The sequence below is a fragment of the Rhincodon typus genome, chromosome 22 (genome assembly GCF_021869965.1).
Source record: "Rhincodon typus isolate 14 chromosome 22, sRhiTyp1.1, whole genome shotgun sequence".
Taxonomy (NCBI): Eukaryota; Metazoa; Chordata; class Chondrichthyes; order Orectolobiformes; family Rhincodontidae; genus Rhincodon; species Rhincodon typus.
In genome coordinates this window covers 5,350,783-5,370,451 of record NC_063353.1, presented here as the reverse complement: position 1 = coordinate 5,370,451, position 19,669 = coordinate 5,350,783, and the positions used below count along the sequence as shown (strand labels likewise).

The following is a 19,669-nucleotide window of genomic DNA, read 5'->3' as shown; positions in this document are numbered from 1 at the left end:
TGTCCCTGTGCAGGTTGCTGGTAAATTCCCAACTCCCTTTCCACAACTTCCAAGCTAACTCTGCTACAAGCTTTCTGCCACAAGACTCTATGAGCACATTGTAGGCTTGGCCCTCCAGTTTGAAACTAAACAAATCTCCCTGCTGCATTTTCCCTCATAAAATCCAAATCCCCACCTACTTGCCACAAGGGTGACAATAAGATTAGTATTTTCTAACTCTGGCTTGTATTTACACCCCTCTGACCTTGCAAGATAGGGTTGGATGAGATTTAAGTGGAATCGACTTCAAGCATGTTTGAGTTGCATTGTCATCAGATACATGTTACAGAATCATAGAATCCCTGCAGTGTGGAAGCAGGCCATTCAGCCCATTAGTTCTGCACCAACCCTCTGAAGTGCAGCCCATCCTGACCCACCCTGCTACCCTATCCTTGTAACCCTGCATTTCCCATGGCTAATCCACCTAGCCTGCACATCCCTGGGTATAAAAGCCAATTTAGCATGGCTGACCCACCTAATCTGCACATTTTTGGACTGTGGGAGGAAACTGGAGCACCCAGAGGATACCAGTTTTTTTGTTTCAACCAGATGCCCTATTTATCTGTAGTTAATTTGCCATTCTCACCTGGTCTGGTGTACATGTGACTCCAAGCCCATAGCAATGTGGTTAACTTTTAAATGCCCTTTGCAGTGATGTCCCTAGCTATTCATTTAGGTTAATTCTGCAAAGCCTAACATAGAAGCCGAGGAGATAAGAGCAAATGGGTAGGCTGTGCTGAAAGCAACTCATGTCATATCAGGAAACGGGTGTGGGGCTGGATAAAAAACATGGAAGGATGGAGCTGGCTCTAAAGTTGTTGGACTCTGTGTTGAGTCCTAGAGGCTGCAGGGTTTCCAAGTGGAAAATGAGATGTTGTTCCTTGTCGCAACTCACTGGAACAGCAGGCCTGCTACGGAAATGTTGGCGTGGGAACATGTTAGTATTTTGAAGTGCGGTGAAGTTATCACGTAACATTGGTTGCTTTCAGTACAGCTTACCCATTCTCTCCTCCTCTCAACTTTCATTATCACTTACTATGCTTCTCTTCTGTCCTGGCCTATTATCAATAATCCCCTTGTTTGCCTACCCCATTCAAATCTGTGTCTGACCCCCTCTCTCTGTGTGTGTGTGTGTGTGTGTGTGTGTGTGTGTTTGTTTGTGTGTCCCCCTCTCTCTGTGTGTGTGTCTGCTCCCCCCTCCCCCCCACTTAGTGTGTTCTTGTCCACCTTACCACTCACCACTTCTTCTCTTCCCCACCACACCTGCTCTGCCCCCCCACCCAAAAACTCCACCTTGTCTTTGCCATTAATACCACCATTTCTCTTACCTGCTATCAGTTCTAATGAAATGTCAGTGGGTTCAAAACGTTCACTCTGCCTTCTCTCCATAAATGCTGACAGACCCACTGGATTTCTCCAGCAATTTCTGATTTTGTTCCACGAATATCCCCATCCTCTATGATGGGGGATCCCAACACACCAATGCAAGGCTGACACTTTCACACTCAACCAGAAGTGCCAAGTGACTTGTCCATTTTGGTTCCTTCTGCAGTCCCCAGCATCACAAGATGCCAATCTGCTGTCAATTCAATTCACTTCACTTCACCTGATAAGAAACAGCTGAAGGCACTTGGTACTGCAAAGGCTATGGGATCTGACACAATTCTTGCAATACCATGCTCCAGAACTATCCATACCTTAACTAAGCTGTTTCAGTACAGCTACAATACTGGCATCTACCCAACAATGTGAACAATTGTGTGCACAGACAGGACAAATCAAACCCTGACAAATACTGTCTTTAAGTCCCTCGATCATTTAGTAAAGTGATGTAAGGGGTGACTGGCAGTGCTATCAGGCAACACTTGCTCAGCATTACCTACTCACTGCTGCTCCGTTTGGGTTCTGCCTAGGCCAATCAGCTCCTGACCTCATTACAGTTTTGGTCCAAACGTGGACAAGAGAGTTGAACTCGGTGAGGTGAGAGTGATTGTCCTTGACATCAAGGCAATATTTCACTGAATGGTTAGGCCAGCCTTTCCTGCCAGTCTCTCATTGCCGTTGAGAAGGTAGTGGTGATCTGCCTCCTAGAACCGTGGCTGTTCATGCGCTGTAGTTTACTCGGAATGATGGTAGGGAAGAGAATTCCGGGATTTTAACCAGCGACAGTGAAGGAACAGTAATATATTTCCTAGTCAGAATGGTGTCTGACTTGGAAGGGATCTTGTAGTTGTTTCTAGATATCTACTGTCCTCATCCTCCCAGACAGGAGGCCAATTGCATTTTCTGCTGACTGTTGAGGAGCATCAAAAATGAAGTCCTCAATAAAATGAGGAAAAAATCCCAGCTACATCTCCACTGATGAGCTACTTCACAATCATGAAGACTTCAGTTCAGTCTGTCCCTTGGTTCCTGTTTTCTAAGGAAAAGTGCTGAGCTTGTTTGGTCTTTTCCTGCTCTGATGTCTTATGCAGCAAGTTGCACTTTCTCGGTTATTCAGTGGCTGTTGTGTGATTGGGTAAGGATTGTTGAGTAGACATCAGTGTTTTTCTGTAGAATAATGAAGAAAACTTGAGATTTTTGTTCCAGGCATTAATGCTGTCCAATATGTCCACTAACCTGTGGCTGAATAACATTTTTAAACTGGTTTAATGCAAATTGAAATTCCATTGAATAGACAAAATAAGCATAACTGGTCTTGCAGTATTGATATTAATTATTACAGAGAATACAGTGTATACTTGTGTTTTGTTAGAATGATGAAAGGAATAGCAGTGTGTGCTCTAGATTATTTTTCTCACTTTCACCCATTATACACTATCATCTATAAAATTGAGATCAATCTTATGTATGTGTGTACATTTATTTATATTGTATGTGAACTATGCATTACTCTGAGCGTACAATATATCTGATCCAACTGCTCATTTTGCCGAATGCTTGATGATCTTGTAAACATTTCAGCATTTTGGGAGAAGTTTGCAATTAGTAGCTATGTGCTGTAGGATGAAGCCTGTATCCTTGCTGAAAGAAATATGTCTTTCCTCTTTTTCATGTAAGCTTTATACTTAGCACTCTTTCTCGCTGTCTCCATTCATTCTGTTAAAACCACTATTGTCTGGGACACTTTAGTCTGGAACAGTAACCATGCTCAGCCTTTGCGCTCTGCGCCTGGTTCTTTGGATTGGCTCAATTGTTGGAGTGAGGTTGATCTAAACAATTGCCCAGCTATTAAACATGTTGGTCAAGTTGTTTGCATTTGGCAAGGCAAAGTGGAGTTTGCACAGAGAGGGTGGACTGGATTGGTGAGGGCTGGTGGTAAAAGCCAGATAATCAGTGCTGTGCTTGAGCTTGACACCTACACTCTTCACAGAAAATTCCACTTCGCCTACAGGGTGTTCCTCCCATTTCATTCCCAGATAGAATCCTAACCACTGGGGGTGAGTTGTGCAGCCCTGACAGAGACACTTCAGAGACTTGGCTCTGGGTCATGAGAAAAGGGGCAACAGGGTGCAAGTTTTGCCCTCAAAATTAGATTGATAACATTTTTTTCCATTTAAAAAAAAAGCCCCAGTAGACCCTCGGTTAAGTAATCCTAGAACAAAATATTTTTTCTTTTAAATGTCTGAAACAAATATATTAGCAATAACATTATTAACGTGGATTACCAGATCAGGTGTTATTTCCTTTGATGGTGGAGCAGATTCTTAGGGCTGAATGGCCTACCTCTTGGTCCTATATCTTATGGTCTAACAAGAATGTTAAATTGGGCTAGGGACTGTTCCATCGAAAGTTGGCTTGAAGAAAAGTTGACTAGAGATTCTTGTAATTTGGTCCACGAACTCTCCACGCTTTCAATGTTAATCCACTTTGATCATATTATTCGGATTATGTAGGGTATATATCACAAAAGTAGACCATTGAACCCAACCAGTTTATGGTCCTGTTGAACCTACTCCCAGCTTTGCTCACCAGTTTGCATATCTATCTTCTTCTCTGTCAGGTATTAATCCAGCCTTCCCTTAAGCACATCTGTACTATTTACTTCAAACATTCCTTTATAGTTATGAATTTCACACATTCACCACTCTCTGAATAAAAGTGTTACTTCTGAATCCCTATTTGATTTTTTGCCAACAATCTAATGGTGATGGTCTGTGGTTTGATCCTTGCCACTAATGGAGACGCTGCTCTCGCACTCGCTTTCTCGCTGTCTGTCTCTCTGTAACTATTCAGTCCAAATAGTCATGCTGCACGGAAACAGACCCTTCAGTCCAACTCTTCCTTGCTGACCGTACATCCCAATCTGGCCCAGTCCCATTTGCCAGCATTTGGCCCATATCCCTATAAACCCTTCCTATTCATATACCCATCCAAATGCCTTTTAAATGTTGTAATTGTACCAGCCTCCTCCTCTTCCTCTGGCAGCTCATTCCATATACACACCGCCCTCTGCATGAAAAACTTACCCCTTGGGTCCTTTTTAAATCTTTCCCCTCTCACCTTAAACCTATGCACTCTAGGTTTGAACTCCCCCACCTTAGGAAAAATAACTTGGCTACTCACCCTGTCCATGCCCCTCCATAATTTTATAAACTTCTATAAGTCACCCCTCAGCTTCTAATCCTCCAGGGAAGAAAAGGCCCAGCCTACTCAGCCTCATCTTATAACTCAAACCCTCCAGTCCTGGCAACATCCTTGTAAATCTTTTCTGCACTCTCAAGTTTAACACCATCCTTCCTATAAAAGAACACAGTGTTCTAAAATTGGCCTCACCAGTGTCCTGTACAGCCATAAGATGATGTCCCAACTCATATACTCAATGCTCTGAACAACAAAAGCAAATTCTACCTCTCCCTATTTAGTCACCCTCCACCATTTTCAGCAGAATCAGTGCTTTCTTCACTTCCTGATATTGTAACACTGCAAGGTGTTGCAGATGGCATCTTCAAGCATGTTCCCTTTTACTCTGGGGGGATTAATGTAGGGCATCAGCTCAATCATAAGTGAGGAACAGTTGATTTTTATCTGGACTGTAGCTTTTGCTGAATTCAATACGATCCAACATTTCTGCTTTGAATAAAAATTTTTAACGTAATGACCTGTATCACACTCAGCACTGTGGTAGCTCTGTGTGTTCACAGTAAAATCGGGTGATGATCTAGTCAAGCTGGTGCCAATTCCCTGATCTTGGATGTTTCCAGGACATCTTGTTTCTTCTGTAAAAATGTGTCAGTTACACTTGTTAGCTCAAATAATCTCTGCCTGTTCTCATTTACCTTTCCCAGAGTATGATGTCCGAGGCAGGAGAGCCTGGCCTCGGCCCATGTCCAACCTTGCATTGAATGCTCCCAGTTGGAAGAGATGCTCTGACTTGGAGATTCTGCTCATATCAACATCAAGTTTCCCCTAGAACTGGTCATTCTCCCCTGCCAGAGAGCACTACTCTGGCATTTAGATACTTGAGATTAAATAGACATGTTTGAGTTGAGAGGTAGATGGAAGAAACACTTTCTGAACTATTTGTGGTGAGTTCTATCATGGAGAACAGTCAGTTCCTCAGACACCGGGCACTCCCCAGTGTAAACTTGTAGCATTTAGGTTGCTGATATTTTTAAGGTCCTAATCAATGCTGACTCCCAAGATATTGATGGGTAAGGGGTAAGTCTCCGTTTAGCAGAGACGGTTAGATTATTTCTTAGTGGTCATTGCCTTGAATTGATGTGGCATGACTGTTATTGCCACTTGTCACCCAAGCCTGAATGTTGTCCCTACCTTGGTCGCTGAAGGTAGAGTCTGCTGCAGTATCTGAGGAGTTGTGAATGTAACTGGACACTGCAATAATCAGTAAGCATCTGCAAGGCTGAACTTGTGGAGGGAAGGTCATTGAGAAAGTAGATAGAGATGATTAGGCCCCCTGATCCTCATGGACTTGAATTTTATAAGACCGCAGTACTTTCTCCAAACGAAATCTTGAAAAATTGCCAATGTTCAAAACCTGTAATGAAAAGGTTAGTGTATGCTCTCTATTAAGAAACAATAGATATGTGGACACATTTGAAGAATGGCATTCACAGGACAAGAAGAATGTAAATGTTAATATAAAATGGCTATTTATCACAGGAAAGCCACTAAAATGATGAATCTCTGCACAAAGCAATCTCTTATCTTGTTTTAGCGAAATCAGTTTGCTCTATATTTCTGAGCTGTTACATTCAGAAGTAAGGATCGTTCCATGACCATAAATGCAAGTGGATGTGGCTTGGATAAATGCAGGCAACAGCAATAGGTTTAGGTGTGTGTGTGTGTGTGTGTGTGTACATACGCGGGTGCGAGCAAGATAATTAACACTATCTTCCCTATGAAGCTGGCTTGCCTACTAGTGTGAACGATGGCCCCCCTCTGTCCTCTTCCTTTGCCAGAAGTCACAAGGCACCAGCTTAGAGTCCAGCAGATTTGTTTGAAATCACAAGCTTAAGCCTGAAAGTACAATCCTAAATCTGTTGGACCAGAACCTGGTGTCATGTGACTTCTGAGGCTTCCTTTGCATTTTTGGAAAGCGAACCCTCAAAGAGAATTGGATAATGCTTTAAAGACAAAGTTTGGAGGGATGTAGGGAAACGGGGGAGAGTGTGGGACTGGATAAATTGCACTTGTAGAGAATGTGTGGATATGAGGGACTGAACAGTTTCCAACTGATCTATGATTCCACACTGCTTAAAAGTTTAAAAATTTTGAAAGTTGGGAATATCTGAACCTTGGCTGGGCAAATGAACCATTCCCATGGAGGGTGTGATCCAGTGACCCACTTGCATGTTTTTATTAAAGTATTGTGGCTGCAACCAGGAAGTCTGCCTAAAGGCCATTGTTCATCATTAACTATTGAACCAAAAATAATAGATGCTTACAAGAGGTAAGTAGGTTTTTTTCATTATTGGAATTTCAACCTAGAGGTTAAGAATTCAAATTGCACAATGAAGAAAAGACCACAAAAGTTGCTTTTTTTTTGCGGTGTTGGGGGCCGGGGGCTGGGAGATAAAGTAATCAGGTTTACCCTTCCTTTGTGGAAGGCAATTCTTCTTTAAGCCAGTCTGGAACTATTCTATCTGTAGTGGAATCTAGATCTGGGAAGTTAGAAATAGACTATTTCGAAAGTATTTATTCCACACCCCCACACTGGTGGGATTATGAAACTGTCCCCCTTAAACACTGTCAAGGTCATTCTTAAAAAAAAACAAATGTATTCTGAGCTCAAGTTCTACTGTCAACTTGTTGAAAAGGGGTTTTATTTTGGCTAAAACTATTAATAAGCTGTATCGTACATTTCCAAACAAACTTATACAGAAAAAGCCACAGCATTCTCTGGAGAAGATTCCATTAGCAATACAACATCACACCATTCACCAGCCACACAAATGCTGAATCAAGAGGTTTAACTGTGTGTCGCCATGCAAATTGAAAAAAAGAATGATATACTTGACACACATGTCAGTTTGTTCCATAGTTGTATGATGCAATGCAGCTCCTTGCATGAATTATCCATTTTGGTAGGAATAACAGCAAAATGGACTCTTATTTAAATGGTGAAAAATTGCAGCATGCTGCTGTGCAGAGGGACCTGGGTGTCCTTGCGCATGAATCACAAAAAGTTGGTGTGCAGGTGCAGCAGGTAATTAGGAAGGCAAATGGGAATATTGTCCTCCATTGCTTGAGGGATGGCGTTTAAAAACAGGGAGGTTATGCCGCAGCGATTATAGGGTGCTGGTGAGGCCACACCTGGAGTACTGTGTGCAGTTTTTTGGTTCCTTTTACTTGAGAAAGGGTGTACTGGCAGTGGAGGAAGTGCACAGGAGGTTCACTAGGTTAGTTCCGGAGTTGAGAGGGTTGACTCGTGAGGAGAGATTGAGTAGTTTGGGACTATACTCACTGGAATTTAGAAGGAGGAGGGGGGATTCTTATAGAAACATATAAAATTATGAAGGGAATAAATAAGATAGAAGCAGGGCGTTGTTTCCACTGATGGGTGAAACTAGAACAAGAGGGCAAAGCCTCAAAATAAGGGGGAGCAGATTTAGGACTGAGTTGAGGAGGATCATCTTCACCCAAAGGGTTGTGAACCTGTGGAATTCCCTGCCCAGTGAATGAAATATTGCCATAATCGTCAACTTCACAATTGAATTTTATACACTTTTGTTGCATTCAGGACATTTAAGGGTTACGGATCCAAGATGGACTTTTCCAAAAATTCATTTATTGGATGTGAGCTGTTGTTGTTGCCTTTAGCTGCCACATGTAGTGTAGGGGCATCCATATTGCTGTTAGGAATGGAATTTCAGGATTTTGGCCCAGCAACACTGAAGGAACAGTGATCTAGTTCTGGTGCGTGGTTCAGAGGGACCTTGCAGATGGTAGTGTTTCTATGCTTCTGCTGCCCTTCTCCATCCAGGTTGTAAGAGTCACAGATTCAGAAGGAACTGTCTGAGCACATTGCTGGAGTTGTAATGGAATGAAGGTGGAAATCAGCTATGATCTAAAAAACACCCAAATCCCTTCTGATCTCCTGTCTGGCGTGCACATGCTTCATGATTGTCTTTAAATGTGATGTTAATAATCTTAAAGCCTACCAAGTCTTTTCAATGGTTAGCTGGGAACAAATGAACAACAGTGAAGCCTGAGAGAACTGCAGTAAACCTCCTGTGTCCTTTTTTGTTACCAGCACAGCAATGCTGCCTCACAGCACCGAGGACCCAGATGTGATTCCATCTGCAGGTGACTGTCTCTGTGGAGTTAGCACATTCTCCCCGAGTCTGCATGGGTTTCCTCAATGCTCCAGTTTCCCCCGCAGTCCAAAGATGTGCAGGTTAGAGTGGATCGGCCATGCTAAATTGCCCATACTGACCAGGGATGTGCAGGCTAGGTGGGTTAGCCATGGGAAATGCAGGGTTACAAGGACATGGTAGGGAGCTAGGTCTGGTTGGAATGCTCTTCAAAGGGTCAGTGTGGACTCAATGGGCCGAAAGGCCTCTTTCCAGACTGTAGGGACTCTATGATTGTACGATATTTATAAAGTATTGAAAAATCTCCATTTTTGGCAATGCTGTGGAAGGTTTATATTGGCAGTCCTAGCACACAGCATCACTTTGAATAGATGCATGGATCATCTTACAGATCTGTCAAGAATTTATTTAGATTTGGCATCCTTGTTTTGTTGTAGTATAGAATGTATACATTGGGTGCTTCCTGGCTAAGTATTGTCGATGCATTTCGAAACCATCACTATATTTTGTGCCTCTTGTCTTGCATAATTATCAGCATTTGGCTTGTGTCATCACCACCGCAAAATGGAAAGAAGATGGATGTGTAATCTCATGACTCATTTTCAGATTGTTGATAATGACAACTTTTTTTTTTTTCTGAAATTTCAGTTTTAATCCTCTTTTGGTGCCACTTCTCAGAATGCGGTTTAACCTAGTTCATACGATTTTAGCCAAGTAGATTAGTTAAACTTGCGAACCCAGCACACACACTCCACGGTTAACAGTTCACCATCCGCTGTTTCCAAGCAGTTTGAAAACTAAGTGTGCGTCAAAAGCAGAAGACTAATTCCATCTTGGAAAACAAATGCCCTGCAAATCCTGTTTCTGAGAATTTTGGGTTCTTTGCACAGAAGCCAATGCTTCTATTGTCACTCCATCAAAATGTTCTTGGAAACCAGTGAGCTGTACAATCTCACATTTTATAATCCATGTTTTTCATAGCAAGGATCTCATCGCAGTGCCAATGTTTTGTACTGAATATACAATAGAAGAATGCTGTTATTGAACAAAGGAAGTCATAAAATTGCTTCAAAACCTTGGGTTTTAAAGCATTCTCACACACTCGGGCTCTGATTTTTGAATTCCATTTGTTTTCTCTTTCTTTTCTTTAAAGCATTGCTCAGAAAATCTCTGGTTCTGAGTTCATGCTGGTGGTTATAAATGATCATCCTTCCTATAGAATGGATAGCAAAACCCGTGCATTACTTGACATGTTGTCAAAAAGGAAAAAAAAGCATTTCCTTGACGCCTTTCATGAATCATTTTTGAAGTGCCATCGTTGTAGGAATGTAGGAAACAGCCAATTTGCGCCCAGAAAGCTCCCACAAACAACAAAGTGATAAGGACTAGACAACACAGGGTCTAGGCCCGAAACGTCAGCCTTCCTGCTCCTATGATGCTGCTTGGCCTGCTGTGTTCATCCAGCTCTACACCTTGTTATCTCACATTTCTAATGCTGTTGGTTGAGGGGAAATCTTAGCCTGGACATGAGAGAGGTCTTCCCATTCTCTTCAAAATAACATTTTGAGATCATTTGAATGTGCCTGGGAGGGCAAACATGGCCTCAGCTTAATGTCTCCTCCTGAAGCAGAGTATCTCTAGCAGTGCAGCATTGCCCCCATACTGTATGGGAGTGTTCTTCCAGAGTTTGTGTTCCAGTGAGAGTGCAGTTCTTGTAACCCAGCCTCCTAACTCAGAGGTGAGGGTGACACAAAATGGGCAACAGCTGGTAGGCATTTCATTGAACCAAAGTGCTCTCAAGTGCCCAGATAGAATCTCTTGCAGCTATTCCCATCAATGCTACTGCACTTGTATTTTGACTGGTTTGGTCTATTGTCAGTTTCATAGAATCCCTACTGTAGAAGCAGGCAATTTAGCCCATCGAGTCCACCCTGACCCTCCAAAGAGCATTCCACACAGACCCGCCCTACCGCGGAATCCAGCATTTCCCAGGGCTAATCCACCTAGCCTGCACATCCCTGGACACTTTAGCATGGCCAATCCACCTAACCTGTACACCTTGGGAACGTGGGAAGAAACTGGAGCACCTGGCCGAAACCCCCACAGACACAAACAGTTGACTGAGGGTGGAATCGAACCTGGGTCCCTAGCACTGAGGCAGCAGTGCTAACCACTGAGCCACCCTGCCATCTGTGCTGGTTTGTGGAACAAGAGAGCAGAGGTCTAACAATGATGTCCCCAAAGTCTCTTATTTTCCAGGATATAAGGCCTTCTTCCCTAAGAAAAGATAAACTTGACCATCTAGGGAGTACAGAGAAGCTTCACCAGTTTGGTTCCTGGGAAATCAGTTTAGTCAAGCAGGAGAGACTGGGTTAACCGAGCCCAAATTCCCTGGAGTTTAGAAATGCATAAAATGTTGACCAAGGCTGGATAGACTGGAGGCAGTGATGATGTTTGCCCCTGGATTGTGCATCCAGATCAAGAAGGTATGGTCTCAGTCTCAAATGGTCTAGCCCATATGCTGAGATGAGGACTTGTTCACTCTGAGGGTGGTGACCTTGTGGAATTCTCTACCACAGACTGTGTAGGCCAAGTCACTGAATATATTCAAGAATAAAATAGATTACTAAAAGCTAAAGGTGTCAAGGGGTATGGGAGATAAAGAATCAGCAATGATTTTGCTGAATGGAGTAGGCTTGATGAGCCAAATGACCCATCCTCCTCCTCTTTCCTATATGCGGTATGTTGTCGGAGACTGTCATGTAATCCACACGAAGTTTCCTTATTCACTGATAGACCAGATAGTGACACACACTATCACTTATTGTCCATCTCTAGTTGCCCTTGAAGATAGTGTTGAAGTGCCTTCTCGAACCTGTGCAGTCTATGTGCTGTGGTTAAGCCCGCACTGCTATTTGGGAGGTGGTTTCAGGGGTTTGACACTGAAGGAATATTTCTAAGGTAGGATGGTCAGAGGGGAAATTGCAGTTGGTGGTATTCAATGTACCTGCCCTTTTTTTTTCTCCTTTCAAGCAGTTGATACAACTGAGTGGCTTGCTAGGCCATTTTAGATGACAATAGTCAACCATATTGCTGTAGGTCTGGAGTCACAAATGCAGTTTCCTTACCTCAAGGTTATGGGTTTTTACAATTGACATGTTCATTATTTGACTTTACAATTCCAGATTTTTATTGAATTCAAATTGTGACATCTGTCATGATGGGATTTGAACCACAATCCCCATAGCATTACTTGGTTCTCAGGCTTGCTATTCTAGTGACAATGGCATTAATATTGGCTTTCCCTCAGTGTTCTCTATCCTTGTTGTCTTGCAAAGCAGAGCACAATGGAAAGGCAGTAATAATGAGATTGAAACAACATTCATTTATGTAGGGACTTGGGCAAATATCCCAAGGTGCTTCATAGAAGCTTATTCAGGGAGACATGAACTCTGAGCAAGCAGGAACTATTAGAAATGTTCACAAGATGTTTGAGTGTTCCTACTTTATTTTTCTTGGGGTAAGTTAAATCCATTTCCTCATGAAAATCTGTAAGCAATTCAGCTGTCCTGGGATGTGGTAGTTTGTGTGTGTCATGGAGAGAAGTGGGGGGCAGGCAAGGGAATTGAGACAAGTAATGACTAAACCTCGGGAGCTCATAACAGAGTGGTAATGTCACTGGTAATCCAGAGGCTCAGCCTAATGTTTCAGGAATAAGAGTTCAAATCCCACCATGCTAGCTAGTGGAATTTGAATGCATTTTTAAAAAATTTAAAATATTTTAAAGGAGTTAGATATAGTTCTTGGGGCTAAAGTGTGAGCCAGGTGCAGAGTTGGATGATTAGCCATGATCGTATTGATAAGTGGAGCAGGTTCAGAGGGTCAAGTAACTTACTTCTATTTTTCTATGCTTCTATGGGATTGATATTCAAACTGTCAAATACTGCCTTGGAGGAAAGTGTATGCGCACTTTTGAAACAAAGTTCAATGGACCAAACTGGCTAGCACTGAACTGACTTAAAAAGCATCCTGAACAATATGATTTTCCTCAAGCAATGCTCCCAATAGGAGCTAACCTGCAGACTCTGAATTTTAATAGCAGCTGGATGTTTGTGGGCTTCAAAGTACTTGGTTGTTTTTTATTTTTGTTTCAGAGTACTTTGACCCAATAAGCTATGACCCTCAAATATGTCTTTGATCGTGCCATTAAACTAAATTGGCAGTCAAAATGTGCAGATGTGACACTGCATTGTGGATGCCTGTGTTAACGTTCTGAAAGTGATGATTTGCAAATGTGCCTTTTTCATAGCAACCATTCGATCACTGAGCAAGAAACTCTTCCAGCAAGAATTGTGTGGATTGCAGACTCAGGTAATACCTAATTCTCTCTCTCTCTCTCTCGCTCTCTCTCTCTCTCTGTCTTTATCAAAACAGTATAGAATGCTTAAATTATACATTAAGCCACAAGGTAACTCAGCAGCAAGAACTTTGTTGCAATATATGGCTTTTGCTTTGGGCTTGTTGGTGTAAGGTTACAGGGGCCTAAAGTCTTGTCTTGTTACCAGTTTGGGTATTTGAACGAGTGTCTGAAAATTTTGGAAAAAAGTGAAACAATTCCAGGTCAATTTAAAATGTCCAGATTCTTTTCAGAAATATTTTCATTCAATCCTTTTTTAAATTATTTTAATTTTAAATATATAGAGAGAAAATGTGTATTTACAACTGTTGTTTTAACTTTGTTTGTACTTGACCCAGGATTGTACAATTTGAGTAGTTTTTGCTGTTAATTCCTCTCCTTGGTGAGAGTGCCCCTTTCACAGTCTCCTTCAAACGCTGTTTGTCAGTGGAAGAATGAGTTAAGTGAAAAGGCAAATGGCATTAGTCAGTACTGTGAGGTGTAGTTCTTTCAAAAAGTTATGTTCTCTGGCTTGTTTTGTTTTATTAATGTTTCCCCTTCTGATAGATCAGGGGACACTGGTATGGATGTTGTAGACCACGCAGTCCTGTAAAACCGGAAAGCACAGGCAACCTAAGAAGATGTAGGGTTTTCGTTTGCAATCAGTAATTTGCTGATTTTTAAATGGTTTGAATCACCTCCAGATCTCTGGTTCTGACATTGGGTTTATTTAGGGAGTGTGAAATGAAGGCAGTAGACAGGTGTTTCAGGCGCAAGAGAATCTCTGCACTCTTAAATATAAAAAGGTAAGTATAATACAAGAAATACGGGTAAAAAGCACTCAGCAGTAAAATTAACACTATCAATTATACAGGCAGCAGGCTAAACACTATTAGAAGCAGTTTTAATCACAGAAACTTTAATCAGGCTTCCTACCCTTGAGGTCCCTGCACTGTCACCATCCACCTTCCTCTCCTTGCTAGCTAGCTTGGAAACTTTGGGGTTTTGGGAGTTTAAGCTCACCACTGGGCAAAACACAGTTTAAAAGTGCATCTGGTTGATGAGGTTCTTGCTGTCAGTTCTCTTGGTTTGTAACAGGCCCGTGTCTGGAAGCTGTTGTTTGGATAGCACTTGGTTGGCATCTCCCCTCTCGGATGGTCTTTGTTGTGATGATGCCCTTGGTCTGGCTTCCTGAATCAGCTTCTCTGTTCAGCCTCTGTGGTTCTTGGTTCTGAAGCTGTTTGTTGGGCCTGGAGCCTGTGGGGAAGCTGTTTCTGTAGAAGCTTGCTGTTGAAAGGACTTTCTCTCCCCCTCCGATCAGATCAGGGCTAGCAGTTATACTGACTGTGATTTGGTTATTTCTCTTGAAGTCTGTGTCCATTGCATTCCCCTTCTGAAATCAATTGGTTTCCCAATGGTTAGAGATGTGTGAATGGACTTTGATTGAGATTGAATGTCCAGTGTCTCTGTAAGGTCCATACTGTCTCTGTTAGGTAGCCTGAGGTGTAAAAGTTTGTTACAACTCTAGACTTGTTTGGTTGTTATCTTAGAGTGGAGGTGTACATTGGACTTCCAGGCTGAATAGCAGTCCCAGATTGAAAACATTCTGTCTGTGTGTGTTTGTTGCAGCCTGCGCTCAGGATTTTGTCCAGTGTTTTTAGATGTTAGACAAGTCCAGGGTCTCATCCAGTATTTTAGCTGATGGGGATTTTTGCTCACAGGTGAACTAAGAAGGGTGTATTTGCCATATTAGACTTAGACAAATGAGGTGGGAGCCCATTGGGTGTCAGCAATGTCCATGCAATTCAAGGTGGTCCATCTCTTGCTCTGCTGCAGTATTGATTTTGTCCTGGCTGGCTGACCTCTTAAAGCCAACTCCAAAGAATTCCGGGAGGAGTTTTTTGTTTTGAAAAAATGCAACGTTACTTACCTTTTTGTTTTCAAATCTGAATGCAGAGGCTTCCATCTCCCTCCAGTATTCCCACCAAGGCCTGTAACTGTCCCCATGTGACTCTGGCTCCAAACCCCAGCCCGGCACATTGTTAACATGTGAATGCAGGCTGAGGTCCAATACAGTGCTGGGGTGTCTTGGACCTTACCATTTGTGTGTGGGGAGGGCGATGCACAAAAAACATTGCTTCCAAATTTCTGGGCAACACTGTCTCTTTCTAGATTACTGCTGCAGTTCTTCTCTTTGGTTATGTTCAACTGTGATTGATTGATTGTTTTCTACTCTTCCGTCCTATTGCATGGAAAATGAGCCTGAATTTCTCCCTCACTTGTATGCAAAAAATTGCAGCAATGGCTTTTGATGTTTGGATAGCTTCTATATTTTTTTGAGCCATAGAACGAGTGGTTCATGTGTGGGATGATATGCCAGAGGAAGTGGTGGATGTGGGCACAGTTACAACGTTTAAAAGACCTTTGGATAAGAATATGAATAGGAAAGGTTTGTAGGGACATGGGCCAAGTGCAGGCAGGTGGGACTAGTTTAGTTTGGGACTAGACGAGTTTGGGATTATGGTCGGGATGGATAGGTTGGATGGAAGGGTCTATTTCCATGTTGTGTGACTCTGACTGAGGTTCAAGATGTTAATGTCTTCACATTTCAAGCATACCTAAGTCCAGTACAGTGCAAGGGAGGTGCAAAGAAAAACCTCCCATATGCTATTTCTCAGCAATACGTTAGCACCTCTGTCAGAATAGGGTTCCCAATTGTATATTGTAGACTGGGCATAGGGCCAACATGACACAGCCATTTTGTTGGGAAAGATCTGGGAAGAAAATATAAAAGTGCATAATTCTAAAAGGATTACAGAATAGAAGGACCTGGATGTATTTATGCATAAATCATTGAAGGTGGTAGGACAGATTGCAAGAGCAGTTAATAAAGGGAGCAATGATTTATTGATAGGAATGTAGAGTACAAGAATAAGACAGTTATGTTGAGTTTATACGAGGCAGTAGTTTGTCCTCAGCTGAAGAGGTGTGTGTGTGTGTGTGTGTGTTGCTCTTTAGGAAGGATATGTAGGCGTTGGAAAGAGTGCACAAATGTTTCACAAGGTTGGCTGCAGGGATGAGATACTTCTGTAGAGAGGATGGATTGCAGAAGTTAGGACTCCTTTTCTTTAGAGAAAAGACAGTGGATATTTGATAGAGGTTGCCAAAATCATGAGGAAACTGGATGGCACAGTATGGAGCTGTTCCCACCTGTGAAAGGGTGGAGGACAAGTAGGTTTGAATTTAAAATAATTGGCAAAAGAAGCAAAAGTGACGAGGGACACCGTTGTAATGCAGTGAGTGGCGAGGATCTGGAATGCACCGCCTCTGTGTGGTGGAAGCAGGTTCAGTTAAGGCTTTCCATTTGGAGTTAGTTATCTGGAAAGGATGAATAGGCAGGGGTTATGGCGAGAAGGTGGGAGGCTGGCTGGCTGGCAGGCAGTCACTCACTCACTCACTCACTCAGAACTTTGGCATCAGGTTGGGCTGAATGGCCTCCAGCACTAAGTTCTGTAATACTGTAAACCCTTGTGCGAGCTGTACCCAATTGAAAAATGCCATTGGTTCTTGTTTCAATACCCTGTCTCTCAGTTGTTTTATTCTTTGACCAAACATTGTGAACATTTATTGAAGAACCTTCACACACTCGACACCTAGTCCCTAAATTCAACATACGAGCCTGCCGTATGCAAAGGATCCACACCCCAAAATGCTTTAAAAAATCATCCCCATTTCTTGAAGAAATCTCCTCGGCCCTGCAATGAGCTTGTTTGAGCTCGCTTCATGTAAGACTAATGAATATTGTCAGTCTATTAATCAGGATCTGTATCCATTAGCCCAAAGAGAAAAAGCTGTTTAAATGCATTAAAGATGTAATGGCATTTATTCCATTATGCCATCCAGTCTTGCCTATTCTATTAATGGTGTGGCTTGTTAGATTTGCAGACTTGTTTGGAATAAATTGTTCAATATTAACTTCACAAGCCTGAAGCCTCTTACAGCTCATTCATCCGAAAATGCCAGAGCCTTCCTGGATTTGAGTTCTGACTCTTACGAACTTGACTTTCTGCCTTACATTTCACTTGTAATCCACTTGAGCTTTGTTCCTTCCCTCCCTCCAACATCATTGAGTTGCAAGCTTGCAAGACTTAAAATCTTTATTCATTAGTCCTGCAGAGCACGGGCAAACTAATCCCCATTCTTCTTAAAGCAGTTTCTGTCCAGTGGTGGCTCCTGGTACTGACCGCTTTCCAACTTCCTTCCATTGCATACATTAACCTGGTAGTCGTAACCTGTTGTCTTGTTTCAGAGATAGTAGGAACTGCAGATGCTGGAGAATCTGAGATAACAAGGTGTAGAGCTGGATGAACACAGCAGGCCAAGCCTAGGCCCAAAACGTCAGCCTTCCTGCTCCTCTGATGCTGCTTGGCCTGCTGTGTTCATCCAGCTCTACACCTTGTTAACCCGTTGTCTTGTGTCAGTTTTATCCAGGATCATTGATGCTGATTAATTTCCTCAGGAGCTGGTAAAATGGTTAGTTATTAAAGGTGCCTTCCCTTTACATGCCAGTATGTGTGGGATCTGACCAAGTCCCTAGATACGACACCAGAACCTTCTGATTCTTCCTAATCCTGTAATTTTAGCTCCAGAATGCAGACAAGCCAGCTCTGTGTACATCATTTTTTTCTGCTTTGCCTCCTCACTTCTCCTGGCTGTCTGAGCTCCACACCCCCCACCGCAACACCCTCACAGCTAAGCTGGTGTCTGCAATTACCTAATGTCCTCTCTGCTTTTGTACAAGTGGAGACAAATTAGTGCATGACCAAAGAAAGTGGGACCCATTTAAAAAAAGAGAGGACAAATTGTGCAAAAAAAATTAGTGTGCTGTAAGAAAAATGCCATGAGACCATCCTTATTGGGAAAAGAAATATCACCTCCACTATCTTAGGAAGACCATGTGTTTATAACAGGACAAAGCACCCCCATTTGGTCTGCATCCTATCCACCACCTTCAGCGGTGGATCAGTGGTTAGTACTGCTGCCTCACAGCACCAGGAACCCAGGTTCGATTCCACCTTTTGGGTGACTGTCTGTGTGGAGTTTGCACATTTCACCGTGTCTGCATGGGTTTCCTCCCACAATCCAAAGATGTGCAGGTTAGGTGGTTTGGCCATGCTAAATTGCCCATAGTGCCCAGGGATGTGCAGGCTAGGTGGGTTAGCCATGGGAAATGCAGAGTTACAGGTGGTGGGTCTGGGTGGGATGCTCTTTGGAGGGTGGATGTGGACTTAATAGGCCAAACAGCCTGCTCCCACACTGTAGGGATTCTATCGCTTAACGTTACTGCCATTGTACATCCACGATAAAGGGAGTTAGCGTGCACCGACTACAAGATTCCTTCAACAGCACGTTACAAACCCCATGATCTCTACCAGCTGCGAGGATCAGGGTAGCAGATACCTGGGATCACCACCATCTTTCCATTCCCATCCGAGTCACTTACCATCCTGACTTGGAAATACATCATCGTTCATTCACTGTCGCTGGGTCAGAATCCTGGAATTCCATCCCTAAGGACATCGTGTTTCTACCTGCAGCAGTTGGACTACAGCGGTTCAAGAAGGCAGCTCACCACCACCTTCTCAAAGGCAACTAGGGACAGGCAATAAATGCTGGCCCAGATCCCATGAACATAATTTTAAAAAGTGTCTTTCAATTCTTTGGGACATTCCACAGTACGTAAAGCAAAATGAAGTTTGCTTGTAATGTTTGCACTATGTGAACAATTCTGACAAGTGATAACACAGAGCAAGATCCCATAAACAGCAGTGGTCTTCTAAGGAATAAAAATGAAGTGATACCAGACTGACCCTTTTTTAATAGTGCCATGGGATCTTTTATGGTAGTTAAGGGTGTCTTGCTAAAAATGTGTACCTCTGATAATGTGGTACTTGATGTGTGCTTGAAGAGGATTGATCGCAGAAGTCATGTGCCCCTACTGTGCAATAGGTCTTGTACCTATGACCTTCTGACTCCGGTGGGCTACTTAGCCACTTATCCAAGACTGTCACTGTTACTGTCACTGGGTTGATGGATATTTACCTGAATGCAATTGGTGTGTGACAGCAAGTGATTTGTGCAAAGAAGATGTGAAAGATCAGTGATAACAAGGTGTAGAGCTGGATGAACACAGCAGGCCAAGCAGCAGAGGAGCAGGAAAGCTGATGTTTCGGGCCTAGACCCTTCAGAAATGGGACAGAGATCCACTGAGGTCTTTCCGGAGGGTAACTTCTTCAAGGTAGGCATCCTTAGAGGCTTCGCAGCGGGGTTAAAATTGTTTCAGAGATAGTAGGAACTGCAGATGCTGGAGAATCTGAGATAACAAGGTGTAGAGCTGGATGAACACAGCAGGCCAAGCAGCATCAGAGGAGCAGGAAAGTTGACGTTTCGGGTCTAG

The 19,669-nt window shown here is 42.9% G+C and overlaps 1 protein-coding gene across 4 annotated transcripts in view; it reads left to right on the top strand.

The window, feature by feature from the left end:
- The window catches only part of irag2 (lymphoid-restricted membrane protein), a 156,201-nt gene that overhangs the window by 88,589 nt on the left and 47,943 nt on the right, over nt 1-19,669 (top strand). For all 4 annotated transcript variants that reach the window (XM_048610272.1, XM_048610271.1, XM_048610269.1 and 1 more), the window contains exon 21: nt 13,126-13,187. In XM_048610272.1, coding sequence (XP_048466229.1) covers nt 13,126-13,187 — 62 coding nt within the window. The remainder of the gene's footprint in view (nt 1-13,125; nt 13,188-19,669) is intronic.